The sequence below is a fragment of the Alnus glutinosa genome, chromosome 8 (genome assembly GCF_958979055.1).
Source record: "Alnus glutinosa chromosome 8, dhAlnGlut1.1, whole genome shotgun sequence".
Taxonomy (NCBI): domain Eukaryota; kingdom Viridiplantae; phylum Streptophyta; class Magnoliopsida; order Fagales; family Betulaceae; genus Alnus; species Alnus glutinosa.
This window is the reverse complement of record NC_084893.1, coordinates 19050328-19072802: the sequence shown is the minus strand read 5'-3', so window position 1 is coordinate 19072802 and position 22475 is coordinate 19050328. Positions and strand designations below refer to the sequence as shown.

General features: G+C 36.7%; 1 protein-coding gene across 1 annotated transcript; it reads left to right on the top strand.

The window, feature by feature from the left end:
• The first annotated feature begins 6116 nt into the window (after positions 1 to 6116).
• LOC133874591 (large ribosomal subunit protein uL13c) lies at positions 6117 to 20328 on the top strand. Its single transcript, XM_062312447.1, has 4 exons — positions 6117 to 6451; positions 7827 to 8012; positions 10555 to 10725; positions 19964 to 20328. Exons 1-4 carry the CDS (start codon positions 6209 to 6211, stop codon positions 20078 to 20080), a joined length of 717 nt encoding a protein of 238 aa, XP_062168431.1. The 5' UTR covers positions 6117 to 6208; the 3' UTR covers positions 20081 to 20328.
• Positions 20329 to 22475: the final 2147 nt, after the last annotated feature.

Genomic DNA, 22475 nt, shown 5'->3' with positions numbered 1-22475 from the left:
CAATGGAGGTGACGCCTCAGGGGTCAAGCGAAAGACCCACACTTAAAAGACTTAGTTCTTAGGAGACCTGTGCTTTGAAGACCCGGTGTTCGAAATACCCATGCTCAAAAGACCCACTGCTCAGAATTCCCGATGAACCGAAGATCCAGTTCAGCTTTCTTCCCTATTTAACTTGCTTCAGTCCGGTAGTCCCTTCTCGGTGTTCTAGCAATCCCGTCTGGTGGTTCATGCAGCTTGCCGTTTTGGAGTTTTCGACTTTAAACCTTTTATTCTCTGCAAGCCAATGAATTTGGATTTGCTTCAAATGCTACTGGGCAATTTGAATGGTCTCTTAGCAGGAAGGTAAGATGGTTGCCTTCAGTGAGGGAGGGAGGGAGGAGGGCGGGGCTGGCGGGGACCATGGCCCACCAATTTCTTAAAAAAAGAAAAAATTTATAAGGTTTGAAAATAAAAATTGTAAAAAATAAAAAAAATATAATGTAAAAAATAAAAATTTAATCTATTGATCCCTATTAATTTTTTTTTTTTTTTTTTTTTTGCCATCGACCTTGCCTATAAAAATTTATGCCTCCATTTATGGTTGCCTTTGTATGTTTTTGCCCTTTAATCGGGTGTTGGAGCTCTCTTGGTAAAGTTGGCTAAGTTGGCAAGGAAAAAAACAATTATTGTGTGAAGAATGAGTGGATTTTTTGTCTTTTGCCTTTTATTAACCCCTTTATTGACAAGAAGGCCTCTCATGTTCAAAGGAAAAAAAAAAATGGAAAAACCCACCCTCCTTTGTTGGTCGAAGAGAGAGAGACCCATTTTGTTACTCTTTATTCATCAAATACAAAATCAGAAACTCATTTTTTTCATTCATTTTCAACAAATGCAGAGGAAACAAAGAAAGAGAAAGACCCATTTTTTCCTCTTCGTTTGTCAAAAACAGAAATAGAAAGAAACCCAACGTTCTCCCCTTAGAAAAGAAACTTTCTCACACCAACTTTCTTGTGTAGTACTTTGATAAGCACTAAGAGCAGTAGCAACAGATTCTCAATTATTTTTCCTAATTTAAGGAAAATTTAGAAAATCAAATCACATTTTTTTCCCTATATAAAAACATCCCACAACAACTTCCCTTTATATTTTCCTATATATTAAAATAATATTTTTTTATCTTTTAGTTCTTCTTTTTTCTTTTTTCTTTTATTCTTTACACTTTATTCTGAAAGGTGCCATTTCTGAATTTCTCGAGCTCCTTGACCTTCAATTGCAATCAAAACAATAATATAAAAAGAGAACCTCAAAATTACTAGAAACAATCTGGAAAGAAATTCAAAGACTAGAGGATTTTCTCGGGAAATATTTGACTGGGAAATGTGACTTTCTCGAAAAATTCCCAACTGAGGATGGTGTTGCTTAGCTTGTTGTGGAGGACGAGGAGGGGCCCAGAGAGCTGGTTGGTGGCGACAAGAGGTTGGAGAGAAAGCGCAGATGGTCGAGGTACGGGGAGAGCGCTCCAGAGAGATTGAACACTGAGAGAGACGAGAACTCGCCGGGGATGGGCCCGGAGAGCTGGTTGGCGGCAACGAAAGGTTGGAGAGGAAGCGCAAATGGCCGAGGTCCCGTGAAAGGGCGTCGGAGATTGAACCTGGAGAGGTCCAGGGCCGTCACATGGCGGAGAGAGGAGTCGCACGTGGTAAATGTCGACGTGCGACTAGGGGTCATCGATTATCAGCTTGGACTATTGGGTAGCACTGTAGCTCCCCAAGGATGGACCTTTAAATAGGGCAACTGCTGTGGCTTGTTTTTTTGTAATTTTTTTTAAAATTTTCCTCATTTTAGGGAAGGGAACCACTTATATAGCATCTGCTACTAGTGTTCTAAGAAGAGAAAGAAATGCAAGTGGTGAAGAAAGTGTGACCCAGATCAACAACGAGAATAATTTTGACTTTCACATGACTCCCACCAAGACTCAACCCAACCTAAGACTAATCTGGGCAAGAAGAAGAATCTTTGTCTCTATTGCTGGGCTTCCGTCAAGAACCAGCTTGCATAGATGTGGAGACGTTCCCCCTGCCCTTAAACTGCGTAAAGCAGGAAACCACAAAAGAAATGTTTGCTTCAACAACTTTGAGTTAAAAACGGCTATGTTTTAATTAAGAAAATTTTGGAACAATCTTACCATTCATTAATTTACAATATTTGTTTTAAACTATATATATATATATATATATATATATATATATATATATTCATTCAATCATATTAACCTATAAAAATCAATTTTTATTTACAACATAAAAATATTAATATGAAATAACCTAAAAATTTGAGAAAAAATATATATAAAAAAAAAAAAAAGTCCATGAACTAATAGCCAATTTCAAAATAACTCATTGAATTTTCAAGTGTACTAATGTGACCCATTAAACTACCAAAGTGTATCAAAAATGCCACTTTTATTGAAATATTCCTAGAATACCCCTATTTTCATATATATATATATATATATATATATATATATATATATATATATATATATATATATATATATATATATATATTTTAAAAAAAAACCTAAACTAAACCAAACTTTTTATTATTTTTAAAAAAAGAAAAATGCAAAATCAATTTATATGGTTGGCTTAAATTACAAATTGTTCGATACGGTATAAAAAATAATTCAAAGGTTTTGAAGGTAGGCAAAAAATAACAATTTAGTCATTTTAGTTAAATTCCGTCAAAATGCTTCACGGGTTCTGTTAATGTCAATGTCAACACTAACAAAATGATGACATGTGTCACTCTTACTAAAAAAATTATCAATATATCAAAAATATACATTTATAAAACTAAATTACTCCCTGCAGTCAAATTCCGTTAAAAATTTGACGGTTTTCGTTAGTGTGCCACGTTAGTACCAATAAAATGAGGACACGTGTCACTATTAATAATATGGCAAGAAATTATGTAATGTCTGAGACATTACTTGGGTATTTAAAATGTAAATTGAAATAAGTAAATAATTAGAATTGGTAAAATGACAAGAAAACAAGTTGAAAACACTTAGAAAATGCGTAAAATCATGTTTCGGGAAGTCGCGTCCAGACGGGACCTCCAGGGAGTGAAAATTCACTCCTTGGAGGTTGTGTCCAGACAGGCACAACCCCTGTCCGGACAGCAGCCACAGAAACTGCGTAAGTAGTTTTTCAGCACGTGCGTCCGAATAGCCACTTACCTCGTCCGGATAGCAGGCGATATAAAAGCGAAAATGAGCCATTTTAGCTTATTTCTTCTGGAAATTTCCACCCCTTACACGATTTTCTCTTGAGTTTTCACCTAAAACCCTTGATCCATGAAGATCCAAGCCCCCAACCTTAAATCTAACCTAAAAACGTGATCTACAAAGCTCGATCTTCGTTTCTACCGATTGAATTGAGGTAATTTTGTAAACCCTTGTCTTTTGAATTTTTGAGTTGATTCTGAGAAGATTTAGTTTAATCTTCCAATATTCTTTAGGTTTTGCACGTTTTGAAACTTCCTAAACGTTCTTCAAGCTTCAGGTTGCGCTTGGACAAATTTTGGTAAGTTTTCCAAAACTCTAGCTTTTTTGGTAATTGTTTAAGTTGTGATTTTAAGTGTTTAACCTTAAGATTATCTTATGGGTTAGTGTTTATTATTGTTGAGTAGTTGATTGGAACCCTAAAAATTCTATAGCTTTTCCATGGGTCTAACTCTTGAGCAATTTAAGAACTAAATGTGAAGTCTAGTGTTAGAAAATGCTAAGTGTTGTGCAGTGTGTTAATTTTTAGTGATACATTGCAAGTCATTGGCTAGGAAACCATAGTTGAGTTCAATATCCGCGTAGCCAAAGGTGAGTATTCTACTCACTGAGAAAAGTTATTATGTTTTATGAATTTTATAGAAATGAAATAATATGTTAATTTTATAATGAACTGACAATATGTTGATTATGTGTTTTGGATAATTTTAATTACTTTCAAGTATGTTGAGATGTGAATATGAAAGCATGTTTTGAAGTGTGCTTTGATAAAGTTTTTTTTATGTGTTTTAAATGACAAACATGAATTGATATTTGTTTTAATTGAGTTTTATTGTATGCTGGATTTGGGATATGTTTTGAAGAGTTTTATTGCCTGCTGCGGTTGAGATTTAAATTATGCAAATTGTGATTGAGAAAATGGCATGTTTTACATGATTTGTATTGAGAATCTAAATAGATGAAGTGTTCATGTTTTATGAGAAAGTTGTGTGTTAAATTGCATGATCATGAAATGTACATGTATATTGATTTAAGCATGAAGCAACGGCAGGTAAACAAGACCGAGGGTTTGAGTCCCACAGCAATGATAGATAAACAAGATCAGAGGGTTTGAGTCCCATGACAACGGTAAATAAATAAGACCAAAGGTTCAAGTCCCACGACAAATAAACAAGACTGGAGTGTTTGAGTCTCACAACAACGGTAGATAAATAAGACTAGGGGTTCAAGTCCCACGACAACAGTAGATAAATAAGACCAGGGTTTCAAGTCCCACAACAAATAAACATAATTGGAGGGTTTGAGTCCCACGGCAACGGTAGATAAATAAGACTAAGGGTTCAAGTCTCACAGCAAATAAACAAGATTGGAGGGTTTGAGTCCTACGACAACGGTAAATAAATAAGACCAGAGGTTCAAGTCCCACGACAAATAAATAAAACCGAGGGTTTTGAGTTCCACAGCAACTGGCAATTAATATCCGAGACAAGACTGGGGATTTAAGTCCCACGGCAAACGTCAAATAATATCAAAAATAAGATCGGGGGGTTCGAGTCCCACAACAATTGGCAAATAGCATAAAAAAACAGAAACCAAATAGAATAAATGTTAAGCATGCATAGCATTGATTTATGTGATGTTTAAGATGTATTCATGATAATTTGTATTGGTTTTCATGCTAGATTGCATAAGATGTTTTTAAGGCATCAAGCTTGATTGTGCTAGGGTACTTGTGTTTCCCAAAGTTTGGAAATACTTGTATTTCTGTGTAGTTATGCTTGATGCCATGTGCTTTTGCTTGGACGTACTTGTATGCTAGCATTTCCCAAGTAGGAACGCTTGTATACGTGTATGGTTGAACTACTTAGTATAAAAGTAATATGTTGTAGATGAGCTTGTATGTATGCAATTCCAAGCGGTAGATTGGAATGCTTATATACATTCACAAGTACATAGTATACTTTTATATGTTTCTAAAATATCGGTGTTTACCTTATTAGCTACAATATGTTTTCAAAGGACAGAAAACACTATCACATGCGAGCCACCCCCTCCCCGCCACCCCTTTTTCCCCTTTCTTCTTCTTTTTTAATAAAAAAAATTTAATTTTTTAATTTTTTAAGTTTTTAATTTTAATATATTTACTTTTTTTTTTTATTAAGAGTGATAAATGTTATCATTCTATTGGTGCTGACGTGACACATTAACAGAATCCGTCAAGTGTTTCAAAGAAATTTGACTGTATGAATTAAATTGTTATTTTGGCTTACCTTGAGATTCACATGGGCGAAGCCAGCTTTTAGACTTTGGAGGGACCAAATTGAAAAAAAAAAAAGAAAGAAATTTAAGGGGGCAAAAACTAAAAAAAAAAAATTAGGAGTAAAACTTAATTTTTTATTTTTTTTTTTGGAAAAGGTTGGGGCTTGGTCCCCCCTAACCCTTCACCTAGCTACACCCCTGTTTGAGGACCTCTAAATTATATTTTATATTACATGAATTGATTTGTAATCTAGGCCAATCGCATAGAATATTTTTGCATTTATTTATATTTTTTATTTCGCATGGAGCGATTTGTAATTTAGGCCAACAAGAAGGATTGGTTTTACATTTATCTATTTTTTTTCTTTTTTCTTTTGTTTAACAAAATAGTTAGTTTAGTTTTTTTTTTTTAATTAATTTTTTATTTTTATTTTTAAGAGAATAAGGGTTTTATAGAAATATAATAAAAAAATAGTCATTTTTGGCACAACTTTAGGCTTTTTTTTTTTTTTTTTTTTTAAAAAAATGTCAAGAAAAACATTTTAAAATGCCTGGGGAAATAAATGGGCATATAAAAACTACAAGAGTGTCCGCACTTTTACTCTTCGTTTGGCACTGCCATTCTTATCCGTTTTTATCCTCGAAACATACAGAGCCAAGAGCGAGTGCGAGAGAGAGGGAGAGATGGCGTCCCTGTGCGTCTCGTCTTCGGTCACGTTCTCCTCGTTTGCTTCTTCTTCTTCTCACAAGAAGGAGAAAAGCATTATAAAAAACCCCTTTTTTGGGTTCTCCTGTGCATTGTCAAAGCCCTCGATTCGGACCTCGCTGCCTCTTACCAAGCGGAGCTTCCAGGTTCGGTGCCAGGACCTCTCTCTCGTCCCCAGAGAACAACGGTGGATGTTCGAGGAGTCCGAAGCCAATGGCCCTGTAAAATCCTCTCTCTCTCTCTCTCTCTGGTTTCTGTTTCTCTACCATTTTTATTTGTGTTGTTTTGTTTCCGAGGAATACTTTTTTTTTTTTTTTCCTCTCGTTATACGTATGTATATGCTTTCAAGTGGCTCTGTTTATTTTCCGAGAAATATGGGAAGATAGAAAGAAATTGTAATGTGGGTTCTTTCATTTTATCTTTCGTCATTTGGCACCCAAGTAAACAAAAATACTCCCTCTTCACTCTCTCTCTGTCTGTCTAACTAGCACTTTTTGTTGGCTTGGAAAATGTGGGAATGGAAAAGAAATTTAGATTTTAAGTCCTATTATGGGACCCATACAAGCAGAGAAACCTTAACTTGGAAGAGCCCTATAGATTTAATTTTGTGGAAACCAAAACAATAACGATACAGTGGTTTTATTTTCATTTTTTCTCGATTTCTTCATGGTGTCAAACAAAGGATTATGGTATGCTAGTGATGATTGCACTGGAAGAAAATATATACTGGTGTATATTTCTTACCATTGCACGCTTATCCCTTGAACTCTTTCTATCACTTGTTCTTACATAATTGTGAAAACCTGTCTTTTCTCCAGTTGGAAAAACTTGTTCATTACTTTCAGTGTTTGCCCGCACTTATTTGTGTTTGATTGGGCTCATACCTATATCTATTAGATGCTCACCTAGCATCAAAGGGTGTATCAATTTATATTAAAATATATATAATGTATTGTTTTCTTCATTCTATGCCCATGGTTCTATTCACTTCTGCTATGTTGTATATCCATTTTTTTGTTGCTGCAATATAAGCAGAGAGTTACAAATGGCTTGCTTCGGCTCCAAAATTTTAATTTATGTCTTTTTAATACATTCAATGTCCAAACACTCTTAATCATGTTCCCATTGTTTGGGAAATGGAATTCAAATGAATTAAGCACTAGGGACATGCCTGCACCTGACAGTTGTGCCGGATTTATATAATTTTCCTTTTTAATAAGGCATTCATTCGCAATTTCTTTCTAATTTCGTCAACATTTATGTGCTCTGATATGGTTTTGTCATAATAACACTATGCTGGTGAGACAGCATCGGCAATGATCTTTTAGTGATTTTCTAGTTGCTCATTCTAACTATGTACGTAACTGCTTTTGATTATCTTACTGCGTATTTAGAATTTTCACTAATTCTAAGATTGATAACTTTTTTTACAATCTATTGAACTCTAAATGTTTCTCATACTTACCCTGTTCAGGTTGAGAATGCATTTGTAATTTTTCTTCTTGTTTTTCATGTAAATCTGTGATTTGTGCTGCACTGTCCTGTTTCCCTGCTTAGTTTGGATATTTATCGACGGTCCTTTTTATGTATTATTAGGACATTTGGAATAAGACATGGTATCCCAAAGCTGCTGATCATGTGAACACAGAGAAACCGTGGTACATCGTTGATGCTTCGGACAAAATTCTTGGAAGACTAGCATCAACAATTGCCATTTTTATCCGTGGGAAAAATTTGGCTACCTATACTCCCAGTGTTGACATGGGGGCATTCGTGATTGTGGTATGTAGTTTGCACACTTATGCATACTGTTTTCTTCATGATGATAATGAGGAATATGCACTATATAATATCACTTAGAAATGTTCAAGCGTCTAGTTCTCATGGTCCCTGGTTTGGGTAAAACTAATCTTATTTTCATGTTCTCACTTTTTCTCAACTCCATATTTTTCTGTTAAATTGCTTTATTCATTATTCTAAGCGCATCACGAAGATGAATAATGTGATTGACATTAATTCTGATACCTTATCTTTATCTAGTGGCTTGGTTGAGAATGTGCATTCATAGGAACAGCATGTGGCACATCTCTGTGGATTTACTGTGTCTATTTCATTAAATGGCTATACATAGAATATTAAGGAATTCCATAAGTTTAGTTGTGATGTTCAGATGGTTGTGTCCTTCATTTGTTGTCTGTTTGAATTGTCTGATTGCCTATAGCATGTCCAAGTGTGAATGTGTCTGTGTTTATACACATGACCAGTGGCTGTATCAATGAGAGTGAAATTGATGATTATCTTTTGGCGTAGTTTAATCTAGAAGCTTATTTCAATAAATTTGGAGCTGCATGGGTCCTCCATCTTTAGTCAAACATTTTGCTAGGTAATGTGTTCCGGAGATGTAACATGAATCTTGCAAAAGCAGTAGGAGTCGTAGAGATTCATGTTCTTAAAGTCAAGGCATTTCTTGTAATGCATTCTGTGCTGGCTATAAATCCTAAGTGAAGGTTTACTTATCAAAAATAAAAAAGAAAAGCAAAGTGAAGGCATGTTGGTCTCATGCCTTCAAATTATTGGAACTGGCTTAGTTCCCAAAATAATTTTTCAGGTGATTGGCTAGAATAGCATAACAATTTTGTGTCGCTGTCATTTTCTCACTATTTGTTAAATTAATACTATCATGTAAACTACCAGGTTCAATTGCCAATTTTGAGTAGCAGATTTTGATGGTGATGTTTGTAAACCAGCAGTAGATGATATCACTACCCTACATTTTATTTTTAAGGAAATTATATTCATCTGCAATGAAGGATTCTTTACTTATTTGGCTGAGCAGCGGTGGTAATGCCTTCTGTTTATATATTTGTATAATAAAAAAATGATTTATTTATTTTTTTTCCTTTTCTGATGTTTGAAGAAACCCCAATTCCGTTTCTCTATGATGATGTTTTTGAGAAATGAACTTTATTACTATAATTATATTTAAGCAAATTAATAAACTGACAAATTTGTTGTCATAACATGTATAATACATATCTGCGGAGAAGTTTGTCTGAGCTATAAGATTTTTTGGGCTAAGATTAAATATTGTAATAACTTGTACTAAATGATGATAAAAATCAGAAAAAAACTTGATGTGTATTGATTGTCTGCTTGTGAGAAACTACATGTGATCTAAAACTGTCAAGTTGACCAATGATATGAGTTTGGGCTAGGTGGGGGTTCATTGAAGGAGTGGGATTTGACTGTTGTAAGAAGGTAGCTATCTTAACAGAATATTTTTATATTTTGAAAATTTATTTTAATGCACCAATATAGCTTGAGCAACCAGGAAAAGGTCATTGAGTCGTTGAATTTGGAGTAATTGCGTCTCTTTATCTACAAAGATGGCTGTGTATTACAGAGTGTAATTGCTACTTTTTACCTATTGTAATATTGAGCCTATTGAAATCTATTTATGTTAACAAGTAGTTGTTACATGTACAATTAATGTAATATATTTTGGTTCAAAGTCTTGGTGAGTGTCAATTATCATACTCAGAAGCTCTCTCTCTCTCTCTCTCTCACACACACACACACACACATACAATTCTCTAATAAAAAATCTAGGGAAAACTCTTTGATCTTTCATCATTTTTGCAAAAAGGTACCTGAACTTTAAAAAATGTCAATTTAGGGTATCAATCTTTTGTTAAATCCTATCAAAATTTTCAAAATACCCCTATTTATTTTATTTTATTTTTTTTTAAAAAAAAGAAAAATTTTCAAATATTCAAGCATAGGTATTTTTGTAAATTCTGTTAAATTTTGACCAGCATCTAAATCTTAGCAATTTTTTTTTTCTTTTTTTCCTAAAAAAAAATGAGGGGTATTTTGAAAATTTTAACAAGAGTTAACGGAAAATTTTAACGGAGGGTTGAAAGTAAAAAAAATTGAAAGATGAATACCCTAAATTGACACTTTTTAAAGTTTAGGTACCTTTTTGCAACAGTGATGAAAGATCAAGGATTATAAGTGAAGTTCTCCCAAAAATTTACTTCTCAATATTTGCATGCTTACAAAATGGTCAGGGTCCTCAGGCCTCAAGATATCTTTGATTAAGTTGTCCATGTCTAGCAGATCATGTTACTTTTGATTGTTTCCCCTTTTTCCTCATGTGATTGTACCTCGTCGTTAAGTTTTTGGAGTCAGCTTTGACAGCAGTTAGATTGACTCGCTTATTGATGTCTGATGTGGACAGTCCTTATGTGCTGTCTTACATATATTAGTTACAAGGTTGCTGCACAGAGTCCTAATAGATTTGTTACACTTGAACTTAAAAAAGGTAAATGCAGAAAAAGTTGCGGTGTCCGGTAAGAAAAGGACCCAAAAGCTCTATAGGAGGCATTCAGGACGACCAGGTGGCATGAAAGTGGAAACTTTTGACCAGCTACAGCAGAGAATTCCAGAAAGAATTATTGAACATGCTGTTCGTGGTATGCTTCCCAAGGGAAGGGTGAGTTTGATCTAAGTTAAATTATATGCATGTTTGTATAATTTCTTTTATTCTTATTACATGCTAAATAAAAAGCTTCTGAAGCTTTTACTTATAATTCTACTGGATTCATTCATGTTGTTTATTATAATATTTTTCTCTGAATTGTTTTTCAACCGTGTTGTTCATTGGTTGCTTGCACTTGTATATATAGAGAATAGATTACAAGAGTTTGAGATAGAAAGAGTTTCTATCTAGGAGTGTTTACAATTCAAAACTAGAAGTTATCTCTTATCTTCAGTTGAGGATAAGAGGTCTTTAGCACTCGGACTTTTAGATAAGAGTTCATGTGCTTTAACATCCCCCCTTAAGGTTAACGGGGAAGCTTGCAAGTTGAGCTTGGAGCAAAACCATGGAAACCGATTTGAAGCAACCGGTTTGGTTAGAACATCAGCAACTTGTTCTTTGCTAGGAATGAATATAATTTGTAGTGCCTTGGCAGCAACAAGATCTTGTACAAAGTGGAAGTCTATTTCCACATGTTTGGTTCTAGCATGAAAAACCGGATTTGCTGCCAAATAGGTTGCTCCAATGTTGTCACACCCTAGGTTTGGAGGAGAAGAAAGCTGAATGCCAAGATCACGAATGAGAGATTGAATCCATAATAATTCAGCAGTGGCATTAGCAACCGATTTGTACTTAGCCTCGGTCCTTGACTTGGATATAGTCGGATGTTTCTTAGAACTCCAAGAGATTAAGTTTGAACCCAAGAAAACACAATATCCACCAGTTGACTTGCGGTCATCGGGGCATCCAGCTCAATCAGCATCTGAGAAAACTTCAAGATTGGATACATTAGATCGAGTTAAGAGTAGACCATGAGACAATGTGTGTTTGACCTAGCGAAGAATTCTTTTAACCGCTTGCCAATGGAGTTTAGAGGGCTTGTGCATGAACTGGCACACATGGTTTACTGCAAAAGCCTAGTCTAGTCACATGAGAGATAGATATTGTAAGGATCCCACGGTGTTGCGATATAATAGAGGGTCTTCCATTGGATCTCCAGCAAAGGCGGATAAGGAACTTGAGGAAGCCATTGGAGAAGATATAGGCTTAACTTCCAGTATGTTGGGCGCTTGAGTAAGTCCAGAATGTAATGCCTTTGGGAGAGAAGAAGACCTGATTTCAATGCTATTATTTTCACACCAAGGAAGAAATTCAGCTTGCCAAGATCTTTGACTGCAAATGAAGTCCGAAGTTGCTGTAAAAGATCAGGAATTGCTTCTGGGATAGAGGCAGTGATGATAATATCATCAACATACACTAAAACAAACATAGTTAGTGATGTATTCTGGAGAATAAATAAAAAGGAATCTGCCTTTGAGCTAAGAAAACCTAGTTCACATAGTTTGGTACTAAGTATGGAAAACCAAGCCCTTGGTGCTTGTTTCTGACCATATAGTGCCTTGTGTAGCTTGCAAACATGGTGTGGTAGAGTAGGATGAGAGAAACCGGGTGGTTGGGACATAAATACCTCTTTATCCAGAAAGCCATGTAAGAATGCATTTTGAATATCAATTTGATGCATGTCCCAACCTCGAGAGTAAGCCACGGATAGTACAGTCCGAATGGTTGTTGGTTTAACAACAGGGCTGAAAGTCTCTCCATAATCTAGACCAGCCTGTTGATGAAAACCTTTAGCTACAAGTCGTGCTTTATACCTTTCAATGGATCCATCCGCCTTTCGTTTCACTTTGAATACCCATTTGCAACCGACTAGATTGTTAGCTTGCTGAGGAGGAACTAAAGTCCAAGTCTGGTTCTGAAGAAGAGCATTAAACTCGATCTGCATAACTTGTCTCCATTCGGGTATTTTGACAGCATTTGTATAGCATGTGGGTTCTGCAATACTTGTATTGGAGACAGCCAGGAGAGCACGGAGAATGGGGTATTTAATTCTGCCATCTGTGAAAACTCTCGGTAGCACAATTTGATTCTGTGCACAGGTGACCATGGGATGGATCCGAGTGGGAGCAGGGCAGGGACTGGGAGACAAGGAGATTGGGGAAGTAGATGCAGTTGGAGACTCTGTGGAACTTGAAGTAGAATTGGATGCAAAAAGTGGTGAAGGACTGGAAGGAATAGTCTCGGATGCCATAGGTTTGGAACGGATCGAGTGGGAAGGTATCTGTAAGAATGATGGTAAAATAGTGGAAGGAGGCTACAATGCTGTTTGAGAAGCCGAAGAGTAGGAAGAAAAGGGGAATGTTGATTCGTGGAATACAACATCCCTAGAGATGTACATACGGCCAGTGGGAATATGGAGACATTTGTAGCCTTTGTGATTTCTGTTGTAACTTAAGAAGACACATTCTTGGGATTTGAATTCGAACTCATGTTGGTTATAAGGCCGAAGATTGGGAAAACATGCACAACCAAAAATTCTTAAAAACTTGTAATCGGGGCTGCGATTAAAAAGTTTTTGGAAAGGAGATTTGTGTTGCAAAGTGGGTTTAGGAAGGTGATTGATTAGTAACACGATGTTTGGTAAGCCTCATCCCATAAACTTTTGGGAACATGACTTTCGACAAGCAATGCAAGAGTTGAGTCGATGATATGTCGATGTTTTCGTTCGACACAACCTTGTTGTTGATGTGTGTGAGGACATGACACACGATGGATGATGCCAAGTTTTGAAATTGTTGAATTTTAGTATTGAATAAACGTTTAACCATAAGAAGAAATTTTTTGAAAACTGAGAAAACATCGGATTTACATTGAATGGGAAACAACCAAGTAAATCGACTAAAAGTGTCAACGAAAGTAACATAGTACTTATTTCCATTAGATGAAACTACAGGGGAAGGACCTCATACATCTGAAAATAGTAATTGTAAAGGACGATTAAAAACTGAAGTAGATGCCGGAAAGGGAAGCTGATGAGCTTTGGCTTGCTGGCAGGAAGCATAGGAAGCAGCTGGTTTATTAGAAAAAACTGGAAGGGAAAACTTGGAAATTACTTGCTTCATAGTACGGAGAGCAGGGTGTCTCAAGCGTTTGTGCCATTGTTCAACGGAAGTCCTTTTACCAACAAGAGAGTAGGGAGAGGGAGTGGAGGTGAGGGAGGGCAGCAACTGATATAGGCTGTGCTTAAGAGGACCCTGATGGAGGATGGACCTGGTTCGGCAGTCCTTGATAACAAAAAAGGAAGAATGAAACTCAAAAAACACAGAATTATCATGAGCGAATTTACTGACAGAGAGCATATTTTTGCAAATGAACGGAACATGAAGTAAATTTTTAAGAATAAAGGAACGACTTGGACAAGAGATATGGGCAGAACCTATATGATTTATAGACAAACCTGTATCGTTTCCCACACAAATCTGGTTAGGACCCGTGTATGCATCTGAGGAGATGGTGAGGTTGTTCAAGTCATGAGTGAGGTGGTGAGTGGCTCATGAATCCGGATACCAGCTATCATCAGAAGGTAGATTGGGAGAGGAGTAAAAAGCCTTCAGTGGAGACTGAGATTCATTTTGAGAAGCTTGATCAAAGCATTGGTAGCAAGTGCTGGCATAATGGCCAAGTTTGTTGCAAATCTGGCAGATGGGTCTAGAGGAACTGGCGCCATGAAATTGCTGGCCACGTCCACGTCGGCCAGAGGAGGTACCACGTCCACCAGGGAAGGTACTACGGTAGCCACGACCATTGGGAAATCCATGACCACGAGCAGCATTGAAGTTGCAGTCACGCTGGCCAGAGTGGCTAGGATTGCGAGCAATAACATGGGCAGCAACATTGGAGAGATCCGTGGTGGCCATTTGCTGCTCGAGTCACATCTCATGAGCCAGGAGAAGGCCGTAAATATCATCACGGGAGATGGGGTCGATGTGAGTAGTGACAGAGGTAACCAGGGGATCAAACTCAAAGCCAAGACCAGCCATCAGGAAAGACACAGCCTCAAAATCATTGAGGGGTTGGCCACAAGCAGCAAGGGTGTCACTGAGAGTTTTCAGTTTATGGAAATAGTCAGTGATAGAAGAGTTACCTTTCTTCAAGGTGGCTAGCTGAAAATGCACTTGCATGATGCAAGCATGAACTTGGGAAGCAAATATCTTCTCTAGTGATTCCCATAGGGCACGAGAAGTGGTGCAGCCAACAGCATGGGATACATAAGAATCGGATAATGTCAAGACCAGGACGCTGATGATAAGCTAGTCTTTTTGATACCATGGAAGGTAAGCTGGGTTGGCAATCATGGCAGGAGAGCCAGGAGCAGTAGCGGGATTGACAAGCAATTGAGTAGGAGCAAGAATTGTGCCGTCAATGAAATCATAAACATCTTGACCATGGAGATACGCTAGAAGATGAAACTGCCAGGCCATATAGTTGTCTTTGGCTAGTTTGATGGAGAGAGAGTGATTCATGTGCAGAATAGTGAAAATAGGAGCGGGTTGAGCAGATGTGGAATCAGCGGTAACACTGGATTCGGCATTGAACAGAGAAGGAAAGGAAAAGAAAAAAGAAAGAAAGAAGGAGATAGACGTTTAGTCTTGTAGGGGCTCTGATACCATATAAGATTTTTCTCTGAATTGTTTTTCAATTGTGTTGTTCACTGGTTGCTTGCACTTGTATATATAGAGAATAGATTACAAGAGTTTGAGATAGAAAGAGTTTCTATCTAGGAGGGTTTATGGAGATAGAAATACACTATAGGATAGGATTAATTTAAACCTATTTTAATCTAAAACAGATACAACCGGTTAGAAAGAGTTTCTATCTAGGAGTGTTTACAATTCAAAACTAGAAGTTATCTCTTATCTTCAGTTGAGGATAAGAGGTCTTTAGCACTCGGACTCTTATCAAAGAGTCCGTGTGCTTTAACATTTATCAACTAGATGTACTATTTTTTTTTGATAAGTAAGAAGATTTTATTAAAAAAGCGTAAAGCGCCCTAAGTACACAGGAAGTATACAGAGGAACAGCTCAGCTAGCCCACAAAAACAAAGAAAACCCAAAAACAAAGAGAGGCCCCAAAAACCCAAAGGTAAGCCCCCAACAAACACCCAAGAAACAAAAGAAGCAACCCACACACCCAACAATAACCCATTCTTGCTGTACTATGTTAACCATTCTTGCTGTGATAGGTTCTTTGTTAATTGTGCATAATTGGAGTTTTCATTTTATGCTCACATTTCCTTGCTCTATGCTTGTATTGTGTCCATGACTTTGAATGTCCATTCTATGCCAAAGTTTTTTCCTCTATTTATGATAGTACTATGGATTTAATTTGAGGGCAGCTTCTTCGTTCTTGCATACAATGTTGGCTACCTTGCTGAAGTAGGTTGATTAGACTCTTAATGTTACGAAGCAATTAGTTGGGTGACTATCGGTTGCTATCATTGCTAATTTGCTCTATAATTGGTGCAAGAAGGTTAGGAATGGATCTGAGATGTAGTTTGCCAAGTTATGATCTGCCTTTCTGTCTTTAGTTTGGCAGGTATGCCCTAAGTGTTTGCGCATTTGATATAATTGATAGGTGTGTTGGGCTTGCCTTTATGTATGGTGTGGAAGGGTTAATAATAGTGCGGTGTTTCCCTAGATTGATTTACTTCCTCAGTAGTGATGAATTAAGTCACAGTGTGTGTGAGAGAGTGGAACCCTGAGGAAGTCCAAATCCCAAATTCTGTCAAAGCACGAGTGTCCTGATTATATGATCTGTAATATTATTTAGATTTTTTTGAAGTAATACCATAATATTTTTTGTCACTTTAGTTTCTGAAGTTACGTATATGAAATAATTCAGTCATTTGGGGCACATTATTGCACGTCTTGCATACAACTTTCAAGAAATTATACATATACATCAGAAACTAAGTATATAACATGGAATTTCTACCAAACACCACATATTCATCCCTCCTTTCCCTCTGCTTCTGTGATAGCTACTTTCTGTCTCTTAAACAATTATTGCAGAGATCTGCCTTCATTCTGTACACATACTTTTGCTTTCTATGGAATCTGAATTGCAGATGGAAGAAGAGCGGGATACTACTCAATGCCTCTCACTCTGATATTCCCTTGTTTAATTTTTCCAATTTTGATGAAATTTAAGGTTCACTCATGAGCTATTGATAGATAAATTTTGTGAATGATGAGTACGAGGAGTAAAAGCAGTTAAGTAATGAGTCTACGGATTATTAAAGTGAGTCGGTAGATTTCTTATTTGAGTATGTGGAAGGGACATATCCTCTCTGATTTTGCAGATCTGCGTGCCCAACACTGGTGCACTACCTCTTAGACGAATTTTTTAAAAAGGTGTTGATAGGGTTCTCAAAGTTAGGTATCATGATGCTGGTTGGAGTGGGCTATATTTAGAGCGCACAGCTAAGTTGGAGAACCATTTGTCAAGTATAGTTTGAGAAGAAAGTCAAGTAGTGTATACAAGAGAATCCCCTAAAGACTTGCCGTCTAAGATTATTATTATTTTATTTAATGAGGTAATTCATTAAAAGTGCAAGGAGCGCAACCCAAGTATTTAGGAAGTATACAAGAGAAACACATAGCAATCAAGAGCGAGAAAAGAGAACAAAAATGAGTATAGTTGGAGACATGGAGAAAGACAGTAGCAAAGATCCACATAAATAGGGACATAAGAAAACAAGTCTATAGATCTGAGCTCGTTTTCTCTTGATCATCGAAGCTTTAAGCGTTCATTTCTCTCCAAATGCACCACATTAAAAAGGAAGGAATTGCGTTCCAAACAATATTGATATTATTCCAGCTGTCCCTTCTATTCAACGTGCCAAAAGATCCACGACCTGTCTAGGCATAACCCACTCCATTCCAAACATCTGAAATACCATGATCCACAGCTCTCTCGTGACATCGCAATGAATAAGAAGATGATTTGTAGTTTTCCCACTCTTTCTACACACACAACACCAATCTATCACTATGATGTGATACTCGCAAAATTCTCTAAAGTGAGGATTTTCTCAAGGGAAGCTATCCAAGTAAAGAAAGCTAACCTCAAAGAGGCCTTAGTCCTCCAAATGCTCTTCCAAGAGAAAGGGGAGTCAACGTTAGGAAGAACCTTGTAACAGGATTTGACCTCAAAATGTCTTCTTTTTTAGGGCATCCAACAAAGACTAGGTAAATGAACAAAAAAGAACAAGAAAAAAAGAAACCAAATCCAAAAAGAACAGAAACACAAGAGCACCCATATGCCCTTGCCAACGCATCGCCATCGGCATGTTGGTCGTCTTTTGGGCACACATCCAGATCACCTTCACCGTCGGCATGAATCAGCCTCTCTTTAGGCTGTGGAAATCTCACAATAAAGAGGGAAGGGTGGGGGGGGGGGGGGGGGGGGGGGGGTTGAAAGTGAGGGAGGGAGTGAGTGGCAGTGGGGTGTGGTGTGGTGTGGTGTGTACAATAGTGGTTTAAAGTGACAATTGGGCTTTTGAAGGTTAAAAAAAAAAAAAAAAAAGAGTGAGGCGACCCAAATGTGATAGGGTAGGGCTTTCCAGGATGATTATTCACTTACACGTGTCTTAGTGTAATATGTTTACAGCCAGCTAGACTCAATTAGCTCTGATATGTCCCTAGTTGATTTTAATATTTAATTGGAAAATATAGACTGTAAAGTGGTTGCAGTTTAATGGTAAGAGTTGCACTATATGAACGTGGAGTCTTTAGTTTGAATCACAGCAACTGCATTGGATATATCTTTTTTAATGAAATAAGCAATTATTATTTTATTCATCTCTTTAAAAAGTTCTTATTCTCTCACTTGGAGGACTAAACACACGAACATTTATTATGTCCTCAAACTAATTGACAGAAAATTAAACAATTGTTGCTCTTGATCAAAAGCTTTATATATATATATATAATGGCTATTTTTTTTTTTTTAATAAATGCTTGTAAAAATATCATAGATCACTATTGTAATTTTTTGTATTTTTTGGTAACGGGCTTTTCATTGGCGCGACATTGACATTACTTTAGGAAATAAAATTGGCATAACGTTATATTAAAAATATTATGAAAAACAGCATTATACATTGACAAACACACACACTGTATGTTAATAGATGTTAGTATGATAATATGTATGTTACAATGTTGATATATATTTCGGCTCGTTTAATATTCGAGCTGTAATCATTATTCAAGCTCGACTCATTTATTAAATGAATCAAGCTCGAGTGAAGCTTATATGAGCCGAGTATGAACAGCTCATTTACAGTCCTAATACATAAAATTCAAAAAAACAATATAAGTTCAATAAGAGATTCTTCATTGCCTTTAGAACAATTGTTCCTCTCTCCAAATTTTCCACATTGGCGAAGTGGAGTAACTTTCCAAACCAAGCTCTTTTTATGCTTACCAAACATTGGCATATGTTCTTGCTAACAGGTTGAAGACTGTTAGATGTCTAAATTTCAGAATGCATTTGTGGAAGGGAGATTTTGGATTCAGTTTTGAAAATATGCATATTTGTTAAGTACCAGTATTACATAGAAAGTTGATTCCTATTTATGATTGGTAACTGGAGACTTGTGTGAGGTTAGAAGTCTGGAAAGTGATGAAGGAATGATAGGAAATTCTTTTGAGGTTGAACAAATTAAGTTATAATGGCTTAGTGGGGACTTGGAAGAAAGATCACAGGCAGAGTTTTAAAGAGCATAAATTAATGCGATAGGGGTGGCAAAGTAACAACATGAATGGTCAGGGGCTTGTATGAGAGTTGACTACAACTATAAAATTAGCTTCTTAAGAACATTTGTTACCCAAGTGCCAATCAGTGCATGAAATTTCTATAAACAAGGTTAGCCCAGTTCAGTAAGAAAATTGTGAAGGATAAGATGGTTGATGAGCACGTTCCAGGTAATCTACATGTAGCCTTAATGTGTCAAAACTATCACATATTATTAAGGGTATTGTGATGGAATCCAACTTGTAGAGTAATTTGAGTACCAAAAGGTAGGAGAAGGTTGGATTTAGAGACTTTTGGGGCATCCATGTGTGTGAACTGTGATCTTCTTTATGTATGTGAAATTGTAAATTGTCTATAACTTTGTGCTATACACATAAAACTTTGACAGACCCCTATTCAAAACCATCTAAAGATTTATTAAATTTGTTAATTGTCTTCTAGAATTGAAATTTGTCAATTGTCTATTACCCTTTTGTTTGATCAATAATTGTATATCACCGAGTAGCTTCAACTGTGGATTCTTTTATGCAGCTTGGCAGAGCTCTGTTCAACCACTTAAAGGTGTACAAGGGCCCAGATCATCCACATGACGCCCAGAAGCCCATGGAGCTGCCCATAAGGGACAAAAGGATACAGAAAGAAGGATAGATATTAGTTGCATGCTTCAGCTCCCATGTAGTTGTTCTTTTTTCCCCCTCTTTCTGAGCATGATTATTTTTTTGCGTGGTCGTATCTTTCCGTCCCCTGCTTCCTTGGAATGTTGTGATCTAATTAGGAAAAGAAAAAAAAAAGCTTATTTTGTATGTATGAGTTGCTTTATATATATTTGTTATTCATGTTTTGACCCCCTATCTTAATATATTTCTCATTCTTGCTTTTGGCCCCTTCCGATAAAATGTTTTGGCTCCGTCCCGGCTTGTTATGATGGTGTCCTTGCTGCCAGTGGCAGAGCAGGTGCAAGTGGCTTTTTGCTCATCAAGTGCAAATGATTAGCAGGACTCCCGGCAGTCTCCTTAAAATTGGTTCCCTTTATTATGTTTAGGGAAAATTTTATAAAAAACATCATAAAAAAAAAAAAAATAAAAAAAAAAACACTCCATATTAGACACCTTATATTTACATATAAGTTGCTTGGGAATCTATAGTAACCATGTATATTTACATGGTTACCGTACATTCCCAATGTATTATTTTAATAAAAGAAAACCATCTCTCTCCTTTCTCTTTCTCCCGTCTTCCATCCTCTCCACCTCAATTCCACCGGAAATTTTCTCTTATTTCACCGGAAGTTCGCACCTCAAGCTATCGGAATTGCGCCCTCAGTTTCGCCGGCGTCAACCCAGCATCACCCACTGGAGATTGGACCTTCATCTTCGATTCTCTGTGATTCGATCTCTCTCTCCCTCAAACTCTCTCTCTCTCTCTTTCGATCTCTCTCCCTTATTTGGTCTCTCTCCCGGGTTCTCTCACTCTCTCTATATTGGGTCACAAAGAAGATAGGAATGAAGAATCGGAAAGATGAAGAAAGGGAAAAGAAAAGAAGAGGGGGAAGAGAAGAAGGCTTGGTGGTGGGTTTTGAGAGAGAGGAGACGGAGATGACGAGAGAGGAGAGAAGAAAAAAATAATAAAAAAATAAAATTAGGAAAGAGAAAAAATATTAAAATAAATATAAAAATGAGTATATAATTTATATAGAGAAAGATAAGTAAATCTATTGTAAAGTGGTTTTTTATAAGGAAGCCAAAAATAATTTTGTTTTCTAAAAATGAGGAAACTAGTTGAGAGTATATTGTGGGTGCTCTTATAGGTTAAAAAAAACATCTTACACTTTGAAGATGTTATCAATGCTATCATTCTCTACCACTAATGTGTATTTTTGTCTCTTTCTTTTTTTCTTTTTTCTTTTTTTTTTTTTTTCTTTTTTTCTTTACTTATTTTCTTAAAGTCTGTTGGCGTTGTCTTCTTCTTCACCTATTTCGTATTTTGGTATTTATTATCCTGCGCCGGTGAAGACACCTACTATTTTTTTGAAGAGTGAAGACACCTCCTATAGTAATATGTACTGCATAAAGAAAGAATCCCCCACCCACCCCCTATCAGAGGTGGGGCCATTCAATAATTAACAAATCAGAAAATCAACGGATCCAAGTTTTTCACTATAAAGAATGGGCATACATATATATATAAAAAAGAAAAAAAAAGAAAGAATGGGCATACATTTTCTATAAAACAATATATGTCAAAAAAAAAAATAATAATAAAATTACAGATTAAGTTACTACAATTTTTTTTTTTTTTATTTTTTTTTTCTCATTTGAAATTAAAATCAAGTGAACAGCAATTGACTGCTGATAGTAACCATTATAAAAATATATTATATTTTCTTGGTAAGAACATTTGCAATGAACTCGATTCTTTGACGAATTCACCAAATTCAGCCGAAAACTTTCAAAATCACGTCTGCAGCAAGCTCGCCTCTGCTACAGTAATTCAGACGAGCTTAAGAAACCCTCGTTTGTTCAGCTGAGTCGATTTCTCTCGTCTCTTATTATTTTTCATTTTTTTATTGATTTTTCACGGGTTCGACGAAGCCAAGTTCTTCATTCGTCTCTTTCATGTCCCTCTTCCTTGTTCCTCTTTGTGTTTGGCGTCGGAGGTCATCCAGGGAAAGCCAGAGAATGGGTTGGATCTAGAAGCAAAGGAGAAGCCGGTCGTCGAGGGTCTGGTGGATCTTGACTTGGGTCTGACATAGGAGAAGCCGAAGAACGGGTTGGGTCCGGTGGATCTTGGGTCTGACAGAGGAGAAGGTCGAGGAGGTCTCGGTGAAGGTTGGAAATCGGTCCTTGAACCAACGCAATCTGGGGGTTGTGGAGCAAGAAGGGGATGGCTCGCCGGAGATAGTCCGGTTCACGCCGGAGATAGTCCGGTTCAAGCCGGAAATCGGCGTTGAAAATGACTACGTACTCGCAGTGTTTGATTCCCTTGCTCGTCGGAGATAGTTTGATTTGGTACGTTATGTTGATGCCCTTGGTGGGTTTGCTTG